Raw genomic sequence first — 25,554 nt, 5'->3', positions numbered from 1 at the left:
CATTGAGCAAATGAAAGGATTACATCAATAAAAGTTAATGACTTTCAAAAAGCTAAAATGGGTTCCTTAAACCACTATGTAATTAAGCAACAATCAAATATCAGATACTCTATTATCTACTTTTCTATAAACGTAAATAGAGATGTGGAAAACAAACCAGTTCCTGCAGCTGTAATGGCCTGCCTATAGCTCTTATCTTGCCATCTCCAGCAACAAACACACCAACTACGCTCATCTTAGTGGTACCAGGCTTGGCACCACATACCCATCCTCATCAAGCTCAAACTGCCCATCCAAGAAATTCGTTGCCGGCTCATGACCAATCGCAAATAACAACCCAGACACTTTCAAATTGAAACGTCACCAGTAACAACGTTCTTCACCTTCAAACCACCAGCACGCCTTTCTCTGCTGCATGATCTTCGACGCCCTGAACGTATCTCGCCTCCTCCATTGCCGAGTCTCCACCGCCGAGTTTCCGCCGCCGATAACCACCAGAGGTTTGTTCCTGAAGTTCGGAGTGGCGCTGTCGCATACCGCACATGCCGAGATCCCTCCATTCCAGAAACCATCAGTGCCTTCGCCAGATCCGGCGAAGCTCAGCCGTTTCACAACAGCTCCGGTGGAGATGATGACGGCGTCGGCGCGTCGGCGAGCACAGTTCTCGAATCGGTGAAGAGCTTGGACGGCCTCGAGGAGAAATCGACCTTGATGACCTTCTCCGTGAAGATCTCGGTGCCGAACCTCTCTGATTGCTTCCGGAACTTGTCGACGATGTTGATACCGAGGATGCCTTCGGGGAAGCCGGGAAGGTTCTCGACGTCGGTGGTGGTGGTGGTTAGCTGACCGCCGGGAGCGATGTCGTTGGCCATCCATCCTTCGAAGAGGCGAGGTTTGAGCTCCGTCCTGGCCGCGAAGGAGTTGGACGAAGACGACTAACAAACGCAGTAGAGCACAAAGATATGGAGACAAAGCAACTGTTTCAATTACGACACATCGTGGAGGTAACAATAACCGCATTGAAGACACAATAACCGCCTCTGTGACGCAATGACCGCATTGAAGACACATCGTGGAGGTAACAATCAATGGGAGTTAAGTCTCGGCTGAACCGTTACCGGAAACGTAAAGACAGGACGGAGGCGACCATGAAAACGCGATCTAGGGTTCCTCTTCACTCTTGTTTACGGGCCTGTTAACCGAAGCCCAAAACAATAGAGAGAAAAGGAGAAAAGAAAGCTCGGTTTGTGGAGAAGCGAGACACGCGTCGCGTCTATAACAAAAGACTTTCATCGTGGACACTGCGGGAGGGATTCGAACAATTTTTTATATAATTAGATACCTCTCCCAAACTTAATTTGTGGCGTTGATTCACAAATCCATTTCCATTCATACAACATGATCCCTTAAGAATCAAAATGTTATTTATGACTATGGTTTCAACATATTTGAAACTTGAATCATTGTTCTTTCTCATGATTAAGCACTTAATAATCAAATTAAGTTGTTCCAAAAAATCTGAAACAAGAAATCAAAACGTTAGTCATTCTTATTCTTGAAAATTAAAACAAACAAATTGTCTTTAACCAAGTCAAACATTTACACATTTTTTACCACTGAAAAAAAAAACGTTTTTAACTATTTAATAACAAAAGTCAAGATACCAAAACAAAATCTCTAAAGTCTTAAACGTTTGATTGCTTGAAATGAAATCAAAAGAGTCAATTTTATTTTTATAAACAGTGAATCAAAAAATGACAACCAAATAAAAAAGTTTTTAACCAATAATATAAACTAACGAACAGTCAAGTCTTATTGCACGACATGACTAAAAGCGATCAAGTTGCACCAATATTAACCAGAGGCAAACAATGCTAATAATCAATGAATCATGCAAATCACAGCCGAAACACTTAAGTGCATGAGAAATATTTAAAATAATTCAAGCGATCCTGCAAAAAGGAATGTTAGCGCAAGAACACAAGCTTTACACAATATCAAAACTGCGTGGAGAAAGCACAAATCCAGATTTTGTTTCGAGACCGTCGATTAACCTATTCTTATAAACAAAACTTTTAACAAATATCAGTATTGTTAGTGCAAAAGAAAAAAAAATATTTAAATATTTAAAAGTGTAAGAACCTTATTTTACTACAATAGGAACAACTGATATTTGTAAAAATAATAAGAAAATATGTCAAAATTTACAATACCAAAACAAGCGAATAAAGAAGAATTGCAGAGTCGAGATGATTAATCTTCTTTAAATCTTTAAACACTCCATAGTGTGACAGTTTCATAGCGCTTAGATTCTCAGGATACAACAGCAACATTTTTTCTGTTTACCATCACCGAAAAACAGAATCTATCAAACCTAATTTTGTGATGTACTCTCAGACTAAAAAAAAAAATACTAGCATAACAATTCTGAGTAGGAGAAAGTGATTTGTTATTGTTGAGTGTCTATTTACCAAGCCCTTTTATGAAAACATAATGAGAAGCACAAGTTTCATTTTTCAACACAAAAATGAAACCTTCCATGGTGCACTAATGGAGTCTTTAATTGTGTCAATTATTATGTGAATTTATTCCACATTTTGACCAAGAAATTAAATAGTAAAATTATTATTGTTTGACCAATTCAAACTAAATAATATACTTTAAAATAGATTTATTTTTTATATTTTATCAATATAAAAGATCAACATATATTTGATTTATAATATTAAGTTAATGAACATGAAGTTCAACTAACAAATCAAAAACCCAAATACAAGTCTAAATATTCAATGTGTGTATTTGCTACTTTATACAAATTTCTCAAATCACACACATTAGACCTCCATTTCTCATTCAAATAAAATTCTTTTTTGACATATGAATACATTATTCATAATGTTCAAAAAAATAGTTCCAGCAGAATCATCGTCGGCGAACATGTCTTCCTCCACCTTGAAATTTGAGGAGAGGAGATGGTGGGAGTGGAGTTTGAAGGAGAGGGAAGGAGGTAAGACGGAGGCGGACCTGGAAAGATGGAGGAGGAAGAGATTTAGGATTGAATGAAGATAGAGAAAGGGAAGAAGCGGAGCCAGACATGGTTAAAAGCTCTCTTGATATGAGGTGCTTTGAAAAGGATAAGGTGTAGTAACAAGTAAGGTTATGCCAAAGATTTGAGAGTGGAGATAAGGAGACGAGTCAACCTGTTTGATATTTATTACCGAAAAGTAAAGTCTGCCTGTTTGAAATATCTTCCACTTGGATATTTTTTTTCTTCTAAAAAACTACATTTTATAAATTAATATGATAAATTAAGTAGAAATATTTGCAAAAAAAAAATAGGGTTTTTTTTTTAAAAAGTTTTGTATCAATTAATCTAATCCGTAGGGGTGTCAAAATAAGCTAGTTCGCTCAACTCAGCTCAGCTCATAGTGAGCTGACGTCCGTAGGTGTCTTGATGCTCATCCAGTCGAGATGACATCAAAAAAGTGCAGAAGCATCTGCAAACACACACACCTGAAGGAGCTCTCCAAATATCCCTACCTACTCTCCGTAGTTACAAGGCTGAGATGGAGATTTGCCTTATGGGAATAGAGAGGCACATTATATCGAGAGAATAAAGCATTACTTTACCTTACACAATCCTCTCAAAGGATTGAGGTATCTCAAGATTTCCGGCAACAAATCACTATGGAAAAGATAATTTACCTGTTCGCAATTCTAAAATTGCTTGCAGGTGACCATTATGAAGGGATGAAGCTTCTAGACCTCCAAGGGATGAAGCTTCTATACCTTTCTCTTGGAGGTTTGGAAGCTTAATCCTTTCATCATGGTCACCTGCGAGCAATTTAAGAAATGCGAACAGATAATTACCTTTTTCATAGTGATTTATTGCGTAAATCTTGAGAGGCCTCAGTCCTTTGCGAGGATTATGTAAGGCGAAGAAATGCTTTATTCCTTCAATATAATGTGCCTCTCTATTCCCATACTTAAGTCAAATCTCCATCTCACCCTTGTAACTATGGAGAGTACATAGCAGATTTGTGGAGAGCTCTCTCAGGTGTGCGTGTTTGCAGATGCTTCTGTACTCTTTTTCTGTCACCTCGCCGGGATAAGCATAAAGACACCCGCGGACGTCAGCTAGGAAGTATTCTCCTGCATTTCTTAGCTGCACCATATAATGGGTGCGTCGCACCGGCTTTTCAGTTTTACGGCCAGAGATGATCATATGTTTAGACATGCTTGAATGCTTTGTGTTGTGGTTTTATGATGATATTAGTGAATGAGAGACCATTTATATAGTGATGGCTTTCTTCGAGATATTAATGGATTTCTCATGCCCTTCGAGCGTTTGGGTGTGTTAGTGTCATTAAAGGTGTTAATGAGCAATTTAAGTGTCTCTTGAGCATGGTTGCATACGTTTGGGTTTTGAGTTAAATGAGAATCTTTTTTTTAATATGTTTATGGATTTGCTTGGGATGTAAGGCGAAGGATATATGGTTGTTTACAAACTTGATTCGTAAAACATAAATATAATCTGCTACTTTCATATGTGAAATTTTCTTTGTGTCCAGAATATTTAATTTTAAATTAGATTTAAATAACAAAAATTGTTGCATTATTGTATCAATAACTTGAAGGAAAATCTTTTATCTTCCAAACGGAATCTTTGTTTTATTAAATTTGTTGAGAATGTGAACCAAAGACCTCCTAAACCTAATACAATTTAGAATTATTAGAACAAAATACTAAAATTTTCAAAATTCAAGGTGTCTGGTTTATTTAAATAGCTAAATAATACTAAAAGATAGATAATAATACTGTTCCGTTATTGTATGAATAAATGTTACGAGGAATATTTATCGTAAGATAAGGAAAAACAAAAGACCCCCGCCCAACGTAAAGCAAATAAGTATACTTATGTTAAATGTTCACCAAATAAATATTCTTATGTAAACCAGTAAATTCAATTTTGTTTTATTATATTGTATAATGAATTTTATAAATAAGTTCACTAATATATTATAAATTTATTGGTTCATCCAGTTTATTCAGTTTTATGGGTTAAAAAAAAATCTTCTAGGTATTTTCGGTACAGGCAAATCCAAGTCAATCTATCCAACTCGGTTCTGTTGATTTATATTGGTTTGGTCATACTGGTTTGAGCCTCACTAAGCTTATATGAGATGATGTTATGACATATGTGATATGATTATAACGACATAATTATACACTAAAAATTTCTAAAAAATATTGCTATTTACTATATCATTTGGTAGACTATAAACCGAAACAATATATTACAATCTAACTACAATTTTTATTTAATATTATTTATATTTTAAAAAAACATGATTATATATTATGTGTAAACTGTTGTATCATTTATTCGTTCTAATCATCCTTTTGGTTAAAATTGTTTGATATTCCACAAATTTAATTGAAATATAATAATAGGATCGTTGAGATATATATTTTTATTAGATTATTTTTATTTAACGGTATAAGTCTTTTTATAGGTTTATTTTATTTTACTTTTATTATTTTTGTCAAATAATGTTATATTGTGTCTCTTATTCATATAATGTAAATCTATATATTGTTTTCATATTTTTATTTGATTTGTATTTGGGGACTTTCTAATTTGTGTCATAAACTTTGTTGCATTTTTACACATTTTTATTTTGTTGTTTTTTTAATGTTTTAGATATATTATTTTCATTTCAAAAAGATTCACCTTTTTTTAAAAATAAATTTTCAAAAATATATTTTACATTTTTGATACTTTGTTTATTGGTAAATGTAACTTTTTAAAAACATTATGTTTACCGAATCTCTATTGGTAAAAAGTTTTGGATATAGTTTATTTCAAATTAATCAATATTCAATATTTAGCATGTTTTTTTAATAGGTGTGAAAATAATTAAACTTAAATTTGTAAAGACAAAGAGAGTATATATTTTAATTATTGAATTTTTTTTTTGAATTATTTGATTATGTGTTACATTTAGTTTTGGTTCTAACTCAATTTCTTGTTAATTTCTTATAATCCCATTTGATGATACATGAAAAGACAATAGCATAAATTTGTTTTACTGATTTAAAAATGTTCAGCTTGTAAGAGTATGAAATGAAGTGGTGACATACTTTCATATTGAATTGTCCACATATATGTACGTTACCAATATTATTGTTGTCTTCAATGTTATTATAAATTTTTTAAAAGATTTCTTGATATATTATTCCATGCAAGTATTTTTTATTAAGCATATCGTAGTAAAATATATTTTATAGATATATTGAACCTTGTCCCACTAAATAATCCATAAGTCTGGTTGAGATTGCGCATCATCATGACTGGAGACCCTATCTTCAAGCAGAGTCTGTGGTTTGGTAAGCCCAGGGATCTCAAGTGAATTTAGATACTCTTGAGGATAGAACAGCGCAATCACGCTTTAGGCTGTCACTTACACTGACCGATCTGACAGTGTGTGATATCCATAGGGTTCTGTGTTGGCTTCGGTAAAAGAAATGTCAGATTTAATAATATGGGTGAAGCTCCAATGGTACACCGTCAAGCATTTGAAACGCTAGACCGATATCTCTCAGAGATTTGTTGTCACCTGCAAATCCAGAAGCTGCTGACAGACCTTTTGGTGGCAAGACTATACTTTTAGGAGGCGATTTCAGGCAAATATTACCTGTAGTGCCACATGGAAAACGACAAGGCACAGTCCTTGCATCAGTCAGCAAATCGTACCTTTGGAAAAATGCTGAAGTATACACCCTTTCCATAAACATATGATTAAAGGAAGAGGACAAAAACTTTGCTAAATGGATACTGAAAGTTGGTGACGGGGACTCTGATACTGTATCTTCACATAGAGATAAACATGAGGAGGGATATCAGATTGTTGTGAACAAATAATTCATGATATCTAAATCAGACAAATCACATGAAGCGCTAGCAGATGCAGCATATCCTAACTTTGTTCATAATTGTCGAAACAAGAAGTAGTTAGTGGAGGGAGCAGTGTTGACGCCTACAGATAGTACTGTCCATTAGCTAAAATCCTCCATGTTGTCTCAGGTTCCATCTCAGGCTAAAAAATATTTGAGCTCCGATTCCATTGAGCTAGAAGCTACACCAGATGATGACTGGACAAGCCACTACCCTCAAGAGTATCTAAATTCACTTGAGTTCCATGGGCTACCCAACCACAGACTCTGATTGAAGGTACGGTCTCCAGCCATGATGCTGCTCAATCTCAACCAGACTTATGAATTATGTAATGGGACAAGGATGATAGTTACTCGACTAGGTAACATGATAGTCGAGGCTGAGATCATGACTGGGAAAGATGCATGTGAACAAATATTGATCCCTCGGATACAGCTTTCCCCTCTTGACACCATGCATCCTTTCACATTATGCCGAAGCCAATATCCGCTGCATCTTTGCTATGCGATAAAAGTCAAGAACAAAGTCTGAATCAAGTTGCTTTATATCTTCCTAGGACCGTCTTCACTCACGGCCAGTTGTACGTAGTGCTACCGCCAGTAACAACACCGGAGGGGCTTAAGATATTAGACAATACCTCTGATTCAGACGGTCCTGATGTAGTAACCAATATTGTTTACAAGGAGATCTTCAAGGGCCTCAGAGACGCAAAGATGCAAAGGCTCTTATTTCAAAACTGACTTTATCACTTTCATCGCAAGGAAAGCAGCCAATGTTGTTGAAGAATTCTAAGGGCATCCGCATTGGTGAACCCCTCTTGGGGTTCATAAGGTTTTTTTATTATTTTTTGGGTGGGACTTTAAATAGTTGTGAACCTCTATCGATTGTGTTCCTGCATTGGTGAACCTGCAGAAGGGGTTCATAGAAATAAAATAATATTATTTTTTTTATTTTCAATTTTTTTACTATATTGAAAATAAATGAATAAAATATAATAAGTTTTAAAATATTGAATACATTAAGAATTGATTACATTAACCAATATATTAAAAAAGAAATTTATTCAATACATTGAGAATTCATGAACATACAACGATCAATCATCTACATTACCAAACATTTGCCAGATATTTTCGATGAGATCAGCTTTCAAACGATTATGTTTATCGGAATTTCGAACTTCAGTGCGAATGCCAAGGAAATTATGGCCATTCAAACTTTCTCTTCTTCGCACCTGGGAACTTCTGCTTGACTCTCCCGACTCGAACTCTGATGTATCAATTTGATTGTATCCGTCTCTTTCGTTCTCGACTATCATATTGTGCAATATAACACAACATCTCATAATCCTTCCTATTTTTTCCTTGTCCCATTGTAAAGCTGGGTTTTTAACTATTGCAAATCTCGATTGCAATACTCCAAAAGCACGTTCGACATCTTTTCTAGTGGCTTCTTGGCGTTCAGCAAACCGCACTGCTTTAGGACCTTGAGGAAGTGGGATGGATTGGATAAATGTAGCCCAATGCGGATAAATTCCGTCAGTAAGGTAGTATGCCATATGATAGGTGTGGTTGTTGACCTTGAAATTAACTTTAGGTGCTCGACCTTGTAAAATGTCATCAAAAACTGGAGACCGATCAAGAACATTGATATCGTTGAGAGTACCTGGTAAACCGAAAAATGCGTGCCATATCCAAAGATCCTGTGATGCCACAGCTTCTAAGACAATTGTCGGCTTTCCTGAACCACGTGTAAACTGCCCTCTCCAAGCCGTTGGGCAGTTTTTCCACTCCCAATGCATACAATCGATGCTGCCTACCATCCCTGGAAACCCCCGTGCCTCTCCAACATCGAGTAATCGTTGAAGATCCGCCGGTGTAGGTCTTCTTAAATACTCAGCTCCAAACAATTGTATAATCCCATTAGTGAAATTATCCAAACATAAACGTGAAGTACTTTCACCTAGTCGGAGATATTCGTCATACATATCTCCCGATTGTCCGTATGCCAGCATACGTATTGCGGCCGTGCACTTTTGAAGTGCAGATAGCCCCAACCTTCCATGAGCATTTCTTCTTTGCTGAAAGTATGGCAGTTCATTAGTTAGGCTTTGGACTATGCGAAGGAACAAAGTTTTGTTCATTCGAAAACGGCGCCTAAACATTTCCGGCTGGTATGTTGGGTTTTCCGCGAAATAATCGTTCCATAGTTGTTTGTGTCCTAGTTCCCGCTCTCTTTCGATATAACTTCGTCGCTTCGGCTTGTTGATTTGAGCATTAACCATTGAGTCGATGTAATTATCGACTACTTCGTCGACAATTTCATCTAAAGCTTCATCTACTTCATCACTTGATGAGGAAGACATCCTTTGTACATATTAAAAAAAAAAATTATTATCATATTAAGTAAACAAAATAATTACATATTTCTTTAAATTGTATTTTATATACATATAAAAAAACAACGGTTCATATATGTTTCAAACAAAATCGGTGTTTCATATTAAAAAAAAGCAACGGTACATTAGAATATACATGATACTTGTAAGAAAAGCAACGGTTCGTTTAAAAAGCAACGGTTCATTTTTTTTTTAAAAACAACGGTTCGTTTAAAAAGCTACGGTTCAAGATATGTGATTACCTAAATACAAGGAGAGAGACTTGGTGTAAAGGAGGATGAAGAAAGCAGTGGGTCGATACACAAATACTTTGGAGACTTGGTGTAGAGGAGGATGAGGAAAGCAGTGTGTTTCACAAAGACAAGTGAGAAAGAAAGAGAAGTTGCATTGGAGATTTTATAAATGATCGCCAAAGAGAAGTGACAAACATAATATATATAGGGAGACAATGTTTACACCCGTGAATGAAGTTATCAGGGGTACATACACCCGTGATTACATAAGATAGAAGTGTAGAAAAATCCAACATTCTACACTTTCCCGTGATTGAAACCGACATACATAGAGCTAAAAGAGAGGTACATAAAGCTAAAAGACAGGTACATAAAAGAAACAGAGAAAGCGTGAACCCGTGACTGGAACACAAGTACAACCATCCACCTCCTGCAACCCGTGACCTGCAACACAAAACAGAGTCGAATCAATAAAGTTAAACAAAAAGTCTAGACAACACTCAAGAAATCACATATCACAAATCACAAATCACACTCTAGTCTAGACAACACTCAAAAAACAAAAAGAAATAGACAACACAAAACAGACAAAAAATTACCCACTGACCAACTCAAAGCATTTCGGATATCAGTTTATTCTTGAGTGTCCTTTCTTGATCAGAAAGTGTATCTGCATTTTTTCCTAAGAGACGATCAAGGATTTTCCGGTTTGATATGATAGTTTTCTTTGCTAGTATGCTCTCTATCTGATCAAGAGCTGCTTCATTCCCGTGCTTCTTTCGTTTCGCAGCTTTGGAAGCCTTAATACCAGGAGGCCTAACCTCTTCCAACTCAGGCTCTGTAACCGCAGCTTCCTTCCTTTTCTCTTTTGGACCATCTCTGGAAACAGAGTTTGATCTCCATTTTTGATCAAACCTCAGTTCCCTCCACGCATGCTCGAGAGTGAACTTGAGCTGGTAGTCGTTAAAGAAGATGTCATGGGCAGACTTCATGACATCGTTCTCATTTTGACCACTAGCTTGTTCCTTCAATGCCGCCTCATAACTACCCACAAACTTACAGACCTGCTCATTAACTCTACCCCACCTCTGCTTACACTGACTCCACTCTCTAGGAGCGTAGCCACTCAGCTGAGGGCTTGAATTGAAGTACTCTGCTATTCTATTCCAAAACGACCCTAACTTCTGCTGGTTACTAACTATCGGATCCTTGCTGGTGTTCAACCAAGCACTGATCAGAACAATGTCTTCTTGTGTTGTCCACTTTTTCCTCTCCACCGGTTTTGGAACAGTAGAAGACCCTACGCCTATGGACCCTACGTCTATGGGTTGACTGGTCTGGGAAGATAAAAGGTTCATAAACCCGGGAGAATCTAGAGAAAACGGTTCCATTTTGGTTTGGGGTGATGTTTTAAACGTGGTTTTGGTTTTCAGATTTTTTACTTCTAACTATGTTTTTAAACTACCATTGTGCTTTGATAAGAGAGAGCAATTAAAGTAAGTCTAACCACCAAAATTCATTAAAGTTAATTACACAACAAGTTGTTCTCTAACGGCATTCATTACACATCAAATCTGTTTTAAAAAACTAGTACAAGAAGTGGACAGAGAGCATTCAAAACAGCATTCATCAGAGCAACCAACCAACTGATAATTAATGTTTTTCAGTTCCTAGTCTACCTAGTTCAATTCATTTCTAGTTCAGTTACCTACTCTAGCTAGTTCAGTTCACCTCTAGTTCAGCATTCATCAGAGCAAGCTAAATACTTCAGTTCAGTTAAGCTTAGTTAAGCTTGAGTGTTTACCTTAAGGTTTTTATTCGAAGCAGACCTTCTCCAGATTTGCGACCTGCACAGTGAGAGAATAAATCTCAGCAGTGAGGTTATCAACCGCCAAACTGAGGCGGTTAACCTCTGCCTGCAGATGGAAACAAACAAACCGTGTTACGGACTTAAAATAACCAAACTTTACAATTCTTTACAGTACCTATTCGATACTCTTAAAAAGTTCACTAACCTCAACTGTGTCGATATGTTTATTGAGATTGGGCACCAACTTGATCACCTGCTCAGCCTTCTCCACCCGCCTACGCAGACTTTCGACCTCCTCCTGCACACCTATAACCCAAGGCTGACGGTAATGAAACCCATCAGCCTTGTTGACAACATAAACACATTAGACTCGCGTCACTAAAACATAATCTATACATCTTCAAACCCACAAACTTGTATCTCTTACCTCGTAGTTGATGCACGTGAAGAAGCGTTTCCCAGGCAGAGTGTCGTACTTCTCCTTCACGCGAACCTCGTCTCGGATTCTCCCACCACAGGGACACCTCCTGGGAATCCCATATTCTGAATCGGCCACGTGTCCCATACTGTTGTAGAACTCCTCCTGCCGCTTTGTATTTCTTCTATCTTCCACGGGATCCATCTAAACAACAAAGATAAAACAGATTACGAAATAATCACGAAAAACTAAGATGAAACGACCCATAAATCGAACCCACATGCAGATTTAAAACCATAACTCGAAACCCCCAAATCGATTTCAAATCCCAGATAAACAAACCCTAAATTTCGATAAATCGAACCCCGCATGAGGTTTTAAAACCATATAGCGAAAACCCCTTTTCCGATTTCGAACCCAAACTCGAAACCACAAAATCTATTTCGAGTCCCCCACATCGGTTTCGACACGATAAACGCTTGATTAAACCGTGAATCAACTCCATACTCACCTGGGCTCGTAGAGGAGACACTCCGTCGTCGAGTAGATAGAGGAAAGTGAAGAACGGTCACCGTCGCACCAAAATCGCCTTTCGGAGAGAAACCCTAGCTTTTTTTGAGAAATGAGAGAAATGCTTTCTCTCCGCTTTCCTCCTCGTGAACTCGCGATCGCGTTTCCAATGGGTGGGTGACACCTGGCATGAACCGGGCTCATACGAGGTCAGTAATAAGAGGCGGGTCGCGGAAATAAACCCAATTTTTGATTTATTTTTGCCTTCCGGGCCTATGAACCCGGGCCCATGAACCCCTCATGAACTCTCAATGCTGATGGCCTAAGCTTCGACAAGGATATCATAATCGAGTGTACTTCGTATCATATTTTCACAATACTCGACTCCCTCTTTTCTAACGTTTTCCATTTGATACTCTGATGAAAACAATTCTCAATCCGCTCAAACATTTTTCAAAAATTGTGGTTTCATATTATGAGTCCCTAACCCCTATATACTATGTTTCAAAGGTCCAATATATCCATAAAATATATTTTACTACCATATGCTTACTAAAAAAAGCATAAATAAATAGAATTCCCCCAAGAATAAATAAATTATTCACAGTTTAATTAAATATAGTATTATATTAAGTCAAAAATACGTGCATGGAATAATATATCAAGAAATCTTAAAAAAATAAATAATAACATTGCAGACAACAATAATATCGCTAACCTACATATATGTGTACAATTCAATACGAAAGTATGTCACCACTTCATTTCATACAATTAGTTTTTTTTTTGTTGAAAAAGTGGATCTTTTTGAAACGGTAAAACAAAAAGATGAAAAAATAAAAGCATATGGTGAAATAAAAAATAAAAATGTGTAAGAATACAACAAAATTTATGTCACGAATTCAAGAGTCCGCAAATACAAATCACATGCTAATATGAAAACAAAATATAGATTTACATTTTATGAATATATTAATCTTAATCTATTTATATTCAAAATAGATTAAGATTTATATTCAAATACAAATCACATGCTAATATGAAAACAAAATATAGATTTACATTTTATGAATATATTAATCATAATCTATTTATATTCAAATAGATTAGTAATCAAATTAGTATTCAAACATTTATTTTTGATGTAGGAAATAGATATGTCTAAATAAATATAGTAATGATATTAGTAAATCAAATTAAAAATTATTTGAATATAAATTAAACAATTAATATTTCGAATATATTTGAATACTAATATAAAAAAATATATATGTCTAAGTATGATTAACTTTGAATATAAATTAATAACATATACAATAAATAATAATATATAGTTGTTTTAGTTAGACCTTTGATTTTAGGTATAAGAACTTGGGTTTGTCAAAGAGTATATTATATATATATATATATATATATTTCAAATTAAAATAAATATATTTATTTATAAGTAAGCCACATTGTTGTATTAGTTTCGGTTTTCATTTTATATGTGTAAGTATATTTCCAAAATTTTAATATACTTAGGTATATGTTGATTTGCAAAACAAAATGAGAAATATAAAAATATATTAACAATTTTTATAAATAACACTGGGAAACAAATAGAAAATATTGTTAGTTCGTAGTTACATAAACATAATCGGTAATCTTTTGAAATTTATGCATGTCTATAAATATTTATAACCAAACTAAATCATACTAATATGTTAATATACTATCGTCACCTTTTATTAGTTTTGAGTAATTTCCAATTTAAATGCGTAAAAATAAATAGAGGTGTATTCTAAGTAATAATATATTGCTGACTTAAAAAAACATCTGGTTTTGAGTAAAAGAATCATGAACAATTCATTTACTCATTTTAGATATATTAAGTTGTATATTTTTTCCTAAAATGAAAAAAAAATTATTTTTATTCTAATTAGGTTAAGAATTGATTATTTTTGTTGCATTTATATAGTTATAAGTTTTAAATATGAAATATATTATTTTACTTTAAAAATAAACACATATATTATTATTTTTTGAAACAAGGTTTTATGTATAAATTTATATTTTTAATTTATTATATATATTTACTTCTTATTTATGTTGTTTTATTAAATGTGAAGATAAATAAAATTAAAATTCGTTATATAATCTGTTATATATTTGGGAAATTGCCACAAATACCATATTCATAGTACCACTTTTCATGTTTACACTTTTAAAGATTAACTCCATATACCCTCACTTTTAATGAAGGGTAAAATACAATTATACCCTTAGGGTTAACTAATCTAGACTTAGGGTTTAAAGGGGATTAACTCCATATACCCCATACCCCCCTAAATGAATTCTTACTGCCCCCTCTCTATTCTCCCTATCCTTTTATCCTTGCACTTCCCAAAATAGCCTTTCTCCATTTATTTCTTCAATTAAATAAACCAACCATTTTCAACTACCTACATGGCCCACAGTAATAACTCAACCAATAAGAGCTCAGTTGGCCCACATGACCTTCTTCTTCTTCGTACTCTCTCTTTCTCTTCAACCTCCATTGGCGATTTTGAAGCTCCTAAAACATGTAATTTTTGTTCGTTTGAGATGATTTTTTTTTGTAAAATAACATTAAAATGTCGTGTATATCATGGATAGTGTTTAAAATATACGATTTGATGAAAATTTGAGAGATTTAAAACGATTTAAAAAACTGTGTTTAGAGCTTTAGAGTATTTTTATGTCCGTTTTTGATGATTTTTTTGCTGAAATGTTATTAAAACAAGTGTATATCTCGGCTAGTGTAAAAAAAAAGAAGATCCAATCAAAATTATGAGAGATTAAAAAAGATTTTGAAAACTGTGTTTATAGATTTTGGATATATTTTATGTGTGTTTTGATGATTTTCTGTGTATAATGTCATTTAAGATGAATTATACATCATGGGTAATGTAAAATCCTAACAATATCGTCCTAAAAGCGGATTAATTAGTACAAAGATAAGTTCTGGGTATTACTAGTATAACTACTTTTATTAAGGCAAAATAGTTTTACTGGAAATACTAGGATTGTTGTATTTATATTCTTACTAGTATTTCTAGTATTACTATGTATAGTACTGAATTAAATTAGTATTAGTAAGAGAAGATTGTACGGGTGAGAATTAATTCTAAGCATCTTAATAATGATAATTCTAATGATATTCTATTTTATTTCAGGAAAAATGCAAAATCCGCCTTGCACAATCATTTGTTTTGATTACAGGGGATATTATATGAAGGATAAGGCTGAAATAAATTGGATATCGAGAGATGGTGAAGGAGAAGATGAAATTCACACGATTGTATTGAAGAAATCAGTGGAAGAGGTCACATACTCTGCTTTGGTTGAGCGTATTTGCAGAAAGTTAAAGGTAGATGAATCTAAGATGGAAGCGAAGCTTAGTTACTTTCCAATGGTATTGTATTCGAATACGCCATCATATATCTGGAATGATGAAGACATTTTTGGTTATCTACTGCAAGTTAATCATGAGCAGTATAGAAGTGTTTCACATGTGGAGTTCAACAATGATATAGACAAAGATGATTATGTGTAATTCAGACTATTAGGATTACTAGTTTTATTATGTGTAAGTCGGACTACTAAGATTATTGGTTTTATTATGTGTTATTCGGACTACAATATATATTGCAAGTAGTACGTATGTTTAGTATATAGAACCCATATATTTATGTTAATAGACTACGTATATAGTAAATATGTATATTTAAAACTATTTTTGGTGATTATTTTCAATAGTTTAAGAAAACTTATCATTTTCTAAAAAAAACTTCCTTAACTTTCATTGTTAGTATGTGAATGGTTAGACTATAGTAAGGAGAATATAACAAAATAAGTATTTCTGGCTAATTTTTGATGCAAATGTTTTCTTTACCAATAATCATAGTGTAAAATCATTGGTTTTACTACAAAAAATTATCTTTTGTCATGGTTTAACTAGCTAAACGTAAAAATGACCCTTTATCCCCTTATTTATTTATTATGTGCACGGAGGCGTTAATTTCAAATATTAAAAAGGCGGAGCGGGAGAAACAATTAACCGGTATGAAAGTGGCAAGAGCTTGCCCTGCAATTTCTCATCTATTATTTGCAGATGATAGTTTGTTTTTCTGTAAGGCAAACAAGGAAGAGTGTCAAACTATCATCAGGATCCTAAAGGACTATGAGTCTGTCTCAGGGCAACAGATTAATTTCCAGAAATCCTCTATTCAATTTGGACATAAGATTGATGAAGCTAGTCGTCAAGAGTTGAGAGATTTTTTGGGAATTCAGAATCTAGGTGGAATGGGATCTTATTTAGGCCTGCCGGAAAGTCTAGGTGGTTCTAAGGTACAAGTGTTTGGCTTCGTACAAGATCGATTGAATAATAGGGTTAGTGGATGGACTTTTCGATTTTTTACTAAGGGTGGAAAGGAGGTGATCATTAAATCAGTGATTACGGCTCTACCAAACCATGTGATGTCGGTGTATTGGTTACCGAAAGCTACAGTTAAGAAGCTTACGGGTGCCGTAGCCCAATTGTGGTGGAGCCCAGGAGGCAGTACAAGAGGCATGCATTGGAAATTTTGGGATAAAGTGTGTGTACATAAGGATAATGGTGGGCTGGGTTTTAAGGATTTAACTGATTTTAATACGGCAATGCTTGGGAAGCAGTTGTGGCGGCTAATCAAGAAGCCAAATGCTCTTTTCTCTCGAGTTTTCAAAGGACGGTACTACAGGAATGCTTCACCCCTGGAACCGATTCGCTCATACTCCCCGTCATATGGCTGGAGGAGTATCATTTCTGCTAGATCTCTGGTTTGTAAAGGACTAATTAAAAGGGTTGGATCAGGATCTTCCATTTCAGTATGGAATGATCCCTGGCTCCCATCCACTCGCCCGAGACCAGCTAATAAAAACCTTCATAATAGTTACCCGGACCTCACAGTGGATTCTCTCATTGATTCGGAATCCCGAACATGGAATTTACAGGCAATTAGGAATTTGGTGGATCCACAAGATGTAAAAATAATTGAGAGTATACCATTGAGTAGAAATCAGATGGAAGACAGGAGTGGATGGCACTTCACCAAGAATGGGAAATACACGGTACAATCAGGGTATCAGGTGGAACGGATTTATCCGGATAAGGAGAAACCACCTGAGTGTTTTGGTCCCAATGTAGATATTCTCAAAGCATTCTGCTGGAAAGTGCGATGTCCCCCAAAGTTAAAGCATTTTTTATGGCAGCTGGTGTCCGGTTGTATAGCGGTAAAGAAAAATCTCAAAGCGAGAGGAATACAAGGCGACATTTGCTGTGCCCGGTGTGGAGACCCGGAGGAATCAATAAACCATGTATTTTTCGAATGTCCTCCAGCACGCCAAGTGTGGGCACTTTCGAGGATTCCATCAAATCCAAACCTTTTCCCAATGGGCTCTCTTTTTGCTAATATGGACCATTTATTTTGGAGAGTTAACCCACAAATGGAGGATCATCAGTTTGCTTGGATATTATGGTATATTTAGAAGGCCCGGAACAACAAAGTGTTTAGTAACCTTGATGTTGAGCCAAGGGAAACGCTTCGATTAGCCGAAGTTGAATCAACGCTGTGGGCTGAGGCACATGTTATTAACAATCATCGATTGGCACATGAATTACAGGTCAGGCCGGAAATAGGAACCACAGGAAGATGGTGTTTCACAGACGGTTCTTGGAAAGATAAGGACCAATTCTCAGGACAAGGATGGCTTAGTACGTTACCAGGTTTTGATGGTTTATTAGGAGCAAGGAATGTCAGGGCATGCCTTTCACCCCTTCATTCGGAGATAGAGGCTTTAATTTGGGCAATGGAATGTATGAGAAATTTAAGGCAGTTCCAGGTTACGTTTGCGACGGATTGTTCTCAATTGGTGAAGATGGTTTCGGAACCAGAGGAATGGCCAGCATTTGAAAGCTACCTGGAAGATATCAAGCTTTTGCGACGAAGCTTCATCAACTCAGATATTGTTCATGTTCCTAGGACGAAAAATAAACGGGCAGATAGCTTGGCACGTAGTGCTCGGCAACAACCGTCTTTCGTCGTGCACATGGACGCAGAGTTACCACATTGGTTTACAGAGTCTACATGAGTCTGTAAATGTTTGCTGTCAAAAAAAAAAAAATATTACTATGTGTAAAGTAGTATTACTATCCCCTTGAAGATTACCATGAATTACTAAGTGTTAAATATAATATTAAATCTATTTATGACGGCTGCACGTTTTACATGTGAAATTTGTTTTTTTCTTTTAAAAAAATTCCTTTATTTTAATATTATATATTTTAGTGTTTTACATGTGTTAATCATTTTTGGTATTTCATTTTATAGTGGTTTTTAGGCATAGTAAACCTAATATATCCAGTTATCTGACTAACTCATTTTTGGGCACAGCAGACCTAGTAAATCCATGCAACACACCAAGTTTTAAACATTCAAAAGCATTATCCTACCAAATTTGAAACATCCAAAATATTTAAATAACATCATAAATACATAAATAAAAGATAAACAACTAAGAAAGGCCAATATCATCTTCCTTAAGAATGAGATGTTTCACATCGTTGAACTCCACCTCAGTTCCAGCGTACCTGTGGAGTAAATGATTTGTGCTCCAGTCTATACCACAAGAAGAAAGACCAATATTAGCATGAAACCGAAGCAAACGAAGAAAGAGCAGCGGCTTGAAGGGGATTGTGAGGTTTACTAACAGGGACAGTGATATCAACTTTGTTTTTCCCAATAATTCCCCTTTCACCCACAACAACGACTTCACCTCCTTAAGGTTTCGATTGACCTGTAGATGGAAGTAAGATACCTCCCATTGTCTTCTCCTCTGCCTCCTTGATCTTTGACCTGTAGATGGAAGTAAGATACCTCCCATTGTCTTCTCCTCTGCCTCCTTGATCTTCACTAAAATTCTATCTCCCAATGGCTTAATTGAAGTGTACTGTAAATAACACAAGAAACAATCAAAAACTTATAATTCATAACTAAAGGAGAAGGAACACATCCAAATATCTTAACAAACCAAGCTTATAAAAATAACCTAAAGCTATGTTTTTTTTTCATGTGGCCAGAGCTATAGAAACAGCAAATCCAGACATTCAGATAAGTTTTTTCACAGGTTCAATCAAATGAGAAAGTAGTACGTACCTTAGGAGCAACGACAGAAGCAGCTTTGACAACCAAAGAACGGAACTGGCTCTGCTTAAGGGTGCCTGGTTTCAAAGTTGCAAACTTGGCACTCGAAACTCTGAGCGAGGCTAAGCTCTTGGCTGACACAGTAACTGGTGATACTATAAGTTGTTTCGTCGCCATTTCTGCTATCAGTCAAACACACATATAACTTACAATTGTTAGATTCGACCCAAATTTGACCAATTTTCTGCAAAAACCAGTCACTATTGAGAGATCCCATTGGTTTCTCCGCCCAAAGATAAGACCTTTTATGTTCAATTCTCGCTGTGAACCGATAGTGAAGAGAGAGGGTAGACAGTAACGAGAAGAGATTCATACCTTGAGGATAAGAGAAAGGATTCCCCCCCCCCCCCCCAGGCCCCAAGCCAGTCAGTTTGACAGTGACTTAACGGAGTGACGTCGATGTCGTCTTCTTGACTCATTATCGTTTTCAGCGCAACGTGACCACTGTTGCCGTTGTTGCTGCTGATGGTTCTGCTGGTACGACTGATAATTAGGATTCAGCGGCTCTCCACGTCCCGACTGATATCTTGTCGGTCAGCGAAAGAACAGAAGAAAAAACGAATCGAAAGTTCCAATTTGTTTATTCACAAATTGAAGAAGAGAAAGCGTTATAGAAAAACTTTCTCGGGAAAAAAATTGGTTGGAGGGAATAGAAAGTGACAAATACGCTCTCAGTTGTTCTTGTCCGAGGGCTTCAATGGGTTAAGTTGGAACGAAACGCGGTCGTTTTAGCTTTAGATGGGTCGGTTTTGGTGATTGGGTTTGGGTAGTCGGATCTTTAGATTGGACTGTGTAAATATTCTAGTTTACCAAGGAGCAATTCGTCTTTAGCCACTCATTAGCCTCATTATCCATTTAAAAAAAATAAAAAAGAAATTATATTATATTAAAGGGACATACGGGGATTTTTTAACAAGGCATGGGGCATATCGAGTTAGAGTCCGGGTTTAAAGTTGAGGGGTGGGGTAGGATTTTTGAAATGTGAAATTTATGATTCTAATACATATATAAATACTTAAAAAATATATAAAATTTTTAAAAAAATAGTTTCAAACACAATTTTCGTTTTTAAAAAAGAAATTTGAAAAAAAATATAAAAAAATTAAAAATTTTTTTTTATAAAAAAATTTGAATTTGAAAAAGTATAATTCGAAAACATAAATAAAAAAAATTACTTTTTTTTTTTTTTTTTTATTATTATTTTTTGTTTTTTGTTTTTTATTTAAATAATGATTTATTATATATATATAAATAACAAGGGCATAAGAGTCTTTTGCCACTTAATGAAGAAGGTATTTTTGAAAATGTCTCATTGGTGGTAGTAAAATTGAAAAGTGGTACCATGAAAGTGGTAAACATGTAATTTCCCCTATATATTTCATAGATATTTCCTTTTATTATTGATATAGATTTTGTAAAAAAAAATAAAAGAAAAAGGAAATAAAAATTAATATAATAAGCAAAAAATGTTAATAATGATAGTTATATATAATTTATATTTCATTAAAACTAAATTTGTAATCAGCCACTCTAAAAATCTATACTAATAAAATGGACTAATCGAGGCTCCAGGGAACGTCCACATCGTCTTAGAAACCCTCTTCGAAAAGAAGCCACGTGGCATGACTGCTATTATTACCTTATTACATTAAATCATATTACCATACTACACATTATTACCATATATACATTAAATCATACGAAAATATAAGTAAATATACATTTAAATATGTAAATATATAATATACAAATTATATATACAATAATAAGTAAATACATAATTTAAAAATATATTAAGCATTAAAAATTTATCTTAAAATGTAAATACACAATTTAAAAAAATAGAAAAAGTACATTAAACCTTAAACATCTATCTTAAAATGTATAATATTGATATTAAGTAAACATATATATAATATAAAGGGGATAATCGAGGCTCCAGGAAACGTCCACATTGTTTTAGAAACCCTATTCGAAAAGAAGCCACGTGGCATGACTACTATTACTACCTCATTACATTAAATCATCTAACCATACTACACATTATTACCATATATACATTAAATCATACGAAAATATAAGTAAATATACATTTAAATATGTAAATATATAATATACAAACTATATATACAATAATAAGTAAATACACAATTTAAATATATATATAATATACAAAAATAATACTAATAAGTAAATACATAATATAAAAATATATTAAGCATTAAAAATGTATCTTAAAATGTAAATACATAATTTTAAAAAAAATAGAAAAAGTACATTAAACCTTAAACATCTATCTTAAAATGTAAAATATTGATATTAAGTAAACATATAATATACTAAAATAATATTAATAAGTAAATACATAATATAAAAATGAAAAAATTACATTAAGCACTAAACATCTATCTTAAAATGTAAAAAAAAAAAAAAGAATGAAAATATTACATTAGACATCTATCTTAAAATATAAAATTAAATACATGTAAATATAAATTTAAATATGTAAATATATAATATACAAAAAGTAATAATAAGTAAGTACATACGAAAATATAAGTAAATATACATTTAAATGCATAAATATATAATATACGAATTATATATACAATAATAAGTAAATACACAATTTTAAAAATATATAATATACAAAAATAATATTAATAAGTAAATACATAATATAAAATATAAAAAGTACATTAAGCATTAAATATTCATCTTAAAACGTAAATACACAATTAAAAAAAAAATAGAAAAAGTACATTAAGCCTTAAACATTTATCTTAAAATGTAAAATATAGATATTATGTATATATGTAATATACGAAAATAATATTGATCAGTAAATACATAATATAAAAAATGAAAAAAGTACGTTAAGCATTAAACATCTATCTTAAAATGTAAAAAAAAAAAAATGGAAATCCTACATTAGACATATATCTTAAAATGTAAAAATTATTTACATGTAAATATGCATTTAAGTATGTAATTATATGATATACAAAAATAATAGCAATTAAGTACACAATTTAAAAAATGAAAATACTATATTAAAAGTAATATACAATATAGAAAATGTAAATACTACAATAGTCAAAATAAAATTGGTATAAATTAATCAATCGATAATAGGAATCCAAAAGAATGTAAAAGAATTATCTTTTAATTGTAAACATGGGAAATTGCCACAAATACCACATTAATAGTACCACTTTTCATGTTTACACTAACCACTTTTACCCTCACTTTTAATGAATGATAAAATACAATTATACCCTTTGGGTTAACTAATCTAGACTTAGGGTTTATAGTTGAGGGGTGGGGTAGGATTTTGGGAATGTGAAATTCATGATTCTAATAAATATATAAATAAATATTTAAAAAATATATAAATTTTTTTTTATTTTTTTTATTTTTTTTAATTTTTTTAATTTTAATTTTATTTTTTATTTAAATAATGATTTATTATATATATATATAAATAACAAGGGCATAAGAGTCTTTTGCCACTTAATGAAAAATGTATTTTTGAAAATGTCTTATTAGTGGTGGTAAAAATGAAAAGTGGTACCATGAAAGTGGTAAACATGTAATTTCCTCTGTAAACATTGCATTATTTTTTAATGAAATTTTTAAATTTATAATAATTTATCATTTTATAATTAATTATCTATTTTTCATATTAAAAACTAAGTGTTTTCCATAGACCGTCCACATAAATATAAAAATTTATTTTTCAAAAGAAGCCATGTGGTATTAAAAATTATATAATAAATAAATATACAATATAAAAAATAATAAGTTAATATATAATAACAGAAACATAAATATTACATAAGAATTCTATTGTAATATTATCATTTGATATCAGCAAAATAAAAATATATAATTAGTAAATATTCAATATAAGAAATATAAATAATACATTAAATCTATCTTAATATTATCATTTAATATAGAAAAAATAAGAATAAGTAAATAATTAATAAATATACAATGTAACAATATAAATATTACAATAAACATCTAGCGTAATATAAAAATTAGTAAATATACAATATTGAAATAAATAAATATATAATATAAGAAATAGAAAAAATCATTAAAAATATTTCTGCAAAATGTATAATAAAATAAATAATAAATATTACATTAAAAGACTATTATAATATTATCATTTGATATAAAAGGAAGAAAATTAGAATAAATAATATAACATTTGAAAATCAATATAAAAGCAGGAAAAAAAACTAAATTACACATCGATCTGAAAAATCTATAGTAAAATAATTAGTAAGTAAATATGAATATAAATATTACATTAAGCATCTAAAGTAATATTAAAATAAGTAATTTAATAATATAAGAAAAAATTATTACTAAATAAATATATAATATAAGAAAAGCAAATATGTCACTAAACATCAATCATGTTATTATAATTTGATATATAGCAAGAAAATTAGAATATGTATATATACAATATAAGAAAAAAAATATAAAATAGAAAAATAGAAAAACTAAATTAAATATATATCTAAAAATGTATATAAAAAACAATATAAGGAATATAAATATCACATTAAACATCTATCATAATATTAAAATAAATAAATATACAATATAAGAAATAAAAAAAACTACATTGAACATCTATCTGCAAATTGTATACTAAAATAAATAATAAATAAATATACAGTATAAAAATAGAAATATTACATTAAATATTTATCATTATATTACCATTAGATATAAAAGTAATAAACTTAGATTAAGTAAATATATAATATAAGAAACAATAAATAATAAAGCCCTTTATAAAAAACAATAAATAATAAATATACAATATACAATATAAAAATGAAAAAACTACATTAAACATCTATCTGAAAAATGTATACTTTTACATTTTTATTATTTCCAAATATTTTTATAAGTAAATGTATTATATAAAAATATATAACAAGTAAATATAAAAATAAGAAATATAAATATTACATTAAACATTTATCATAGTATTATCATTTAATATAAAAGCAAGGAAATTAGAATAAGTAAATATAAAATATAAGAAAAATAAACAATAAGTAAGTATATAATATAAGAAATAGAAAAACTAAATTAAACATCTATCTAAATTTTTTATACTAAAATAAATAATCAGTAAATATATATATATATTTTTTTTTCATCAACTTTACAGACTCATATTGACTCTGTGAACCAAACTGGGAGATCTTGAAATAAATAATCAGTAAATATAGAATATGAAAATATAAATATTACATTAAACATCTATCGTAATATTAGAATAAGTAGATATGCAATATAAAAAAAAAGTGAATGTGCAGTAGAAGAAATACAAATATTACGTTAAAATATTATCTCAGTATTTTTATTTAATAAAAAAATTAGAATAAATAAATATACAATATAATAATTAAAAACTAAACAATAATTAAATGTACAATATAAGAAATAAGAATATTACATTAAATATCTAGCGTAATATTAGTATAAGTAAATATACAATATCGAAGAAATAAATAATAAAAAAATATATAATATAAGTAGTAAAGGTATATTACCTATCTATCTGAAAAATGTTAAATAAAATAAATAATAAGTGAATAATATATTAAATATATATTTTAGTATTACCATTTGCTATAAAACAATAAGAATAGTTAGATAATTAATATTTGAAAACTAATATAGTTCCACGCGTAACGCGAATTAATCCCTAGTTAACATAAACAAAAGGTAAAACTGATTTCTAAAGTAATATTATAGAAATTTGAAATTGGGAAAATACTGCAATTATCTTTTACTAAACCAAAACCCAAGTAATATTCCCTCCTATTTTCTTTTAGCCACTGGCGTGCGTACTCAATCGATTGCGTATCACTATCATCTTATCGAAATTCCATTTGACTTGTCTAATATGTCCCACGTCTACGTT

At 32.1% G+C, this 25,554-nt stretch overlaps 2 protein-coding genes, 1 long non-coding RNA gene and 1 pseudogene across 5 annotated transcripts; all 4 read right to left on the bottom strand.

Moving 5' to 3' along the window:
• Window positions 1–10: 10 nt before the first annotated feature.
• On the bottom strand, window positions 11–1,071 carry LOC106384643 (annotated as a pseudogene).
• Window positions 1,072–7,526: 6,455 nt separating this feature from the next.
• Window positions 7,527–9,323, bottom strand: LOC106355694. The gene is made up of 2 exons (XM_048778911.1): window positions 8,624–9,323; window positions 7,527–7,612 (listed from the first exon to the last, which is right to left on the bottom strand). The coding sequence occupies exons 1-2, from the start codon at window positions 9,321–9,323 to the stop codon at window positions 7,527–7,529; spliced, it is 786 nt and encodes a 261-aa protein (XP_048634868.1).
• A 282-nt stretch (window positions 9,324–9,605) lies between these two features.
• Window positions 9,606–11,812, bottom strand: LOC111214724. The gene is made up of 3 exons (XR_007339179.1): window positions 11,605–11,812; window positions 11,394–11,505; window positions 9,606–10,033 (listed from the first exon to the last, which is right to left on the bottom strand). It is a non-coding gene; the product is annotated as an uncharacterized LOC111214724 (long non-coding RNA).
• A 6,980-nt stretch (window positions 11,813–18,792) lies between these two features.
• On the bottom strand, window positions 18,793–20,352 carry LOC125608104 (20 kDa chaperonin, chloroplastic-like). 3 transcript variants are annotated; one of them, XM_048778000.1, is made up of 4 exons: window positions 19,905–20,352; window positions 19,542–19,708; window positions 19,097–19,335; window positions 18,793–19,004 (listed from the first exon to the last, which is right to left on the bottom strand). In XM_048778000.1, the coding sequence occupies exons 2-4, from the start codon at window positions 19,704–19,706 to the stop codon at window positions 18,962–18,964; spliced, it is 447 nt and encodes a 148-aa protein (XP_048633957.1). In that variant the 5' UTR covers window positions 19,707–19,708; window positions 19,905–20,352; the 3' UTR covers window positions 18,793–18,961. The 3 variants fall into 3 exon arrangements, with proteins under 3 accessions (XP_048633957.1, XP_048633955.1, XP_048633956.1); XM_048777998.1 differs by having other exon boundaries at window positions 18,793–19,335; window positions 19,905–20,293; XM_048777999.1 differs by lacking the exon at window positions 19,905–20,352 and having other exon boundaries at window positions 18,793–19,335; window positions 19,542–19,890.
• Window positions 20,353–25,554: the final 5,202 nt, after the last annotated feature.

Source organism: Brassica napus, chromosome A4 (genome assembly GCF_020379485.1).
Source record: "Brassica napus cultivar Da-Ae chromosome A4, Da-Ae, whole genome shotgun sequence".
Classification (NCBI taxonomy): domain Eukaryota; kingdom Viridiplantae; phylum Streptophyta; class Magnoliopsida; order Brassicales; family Brassicaceae; genus Brassica; species Brassica napus.
The sequence above is the reverse complement of the archived record's forward strand: the minus strand, read 5'-3'. Positions and strand labels throughout refer to the sequence as shown.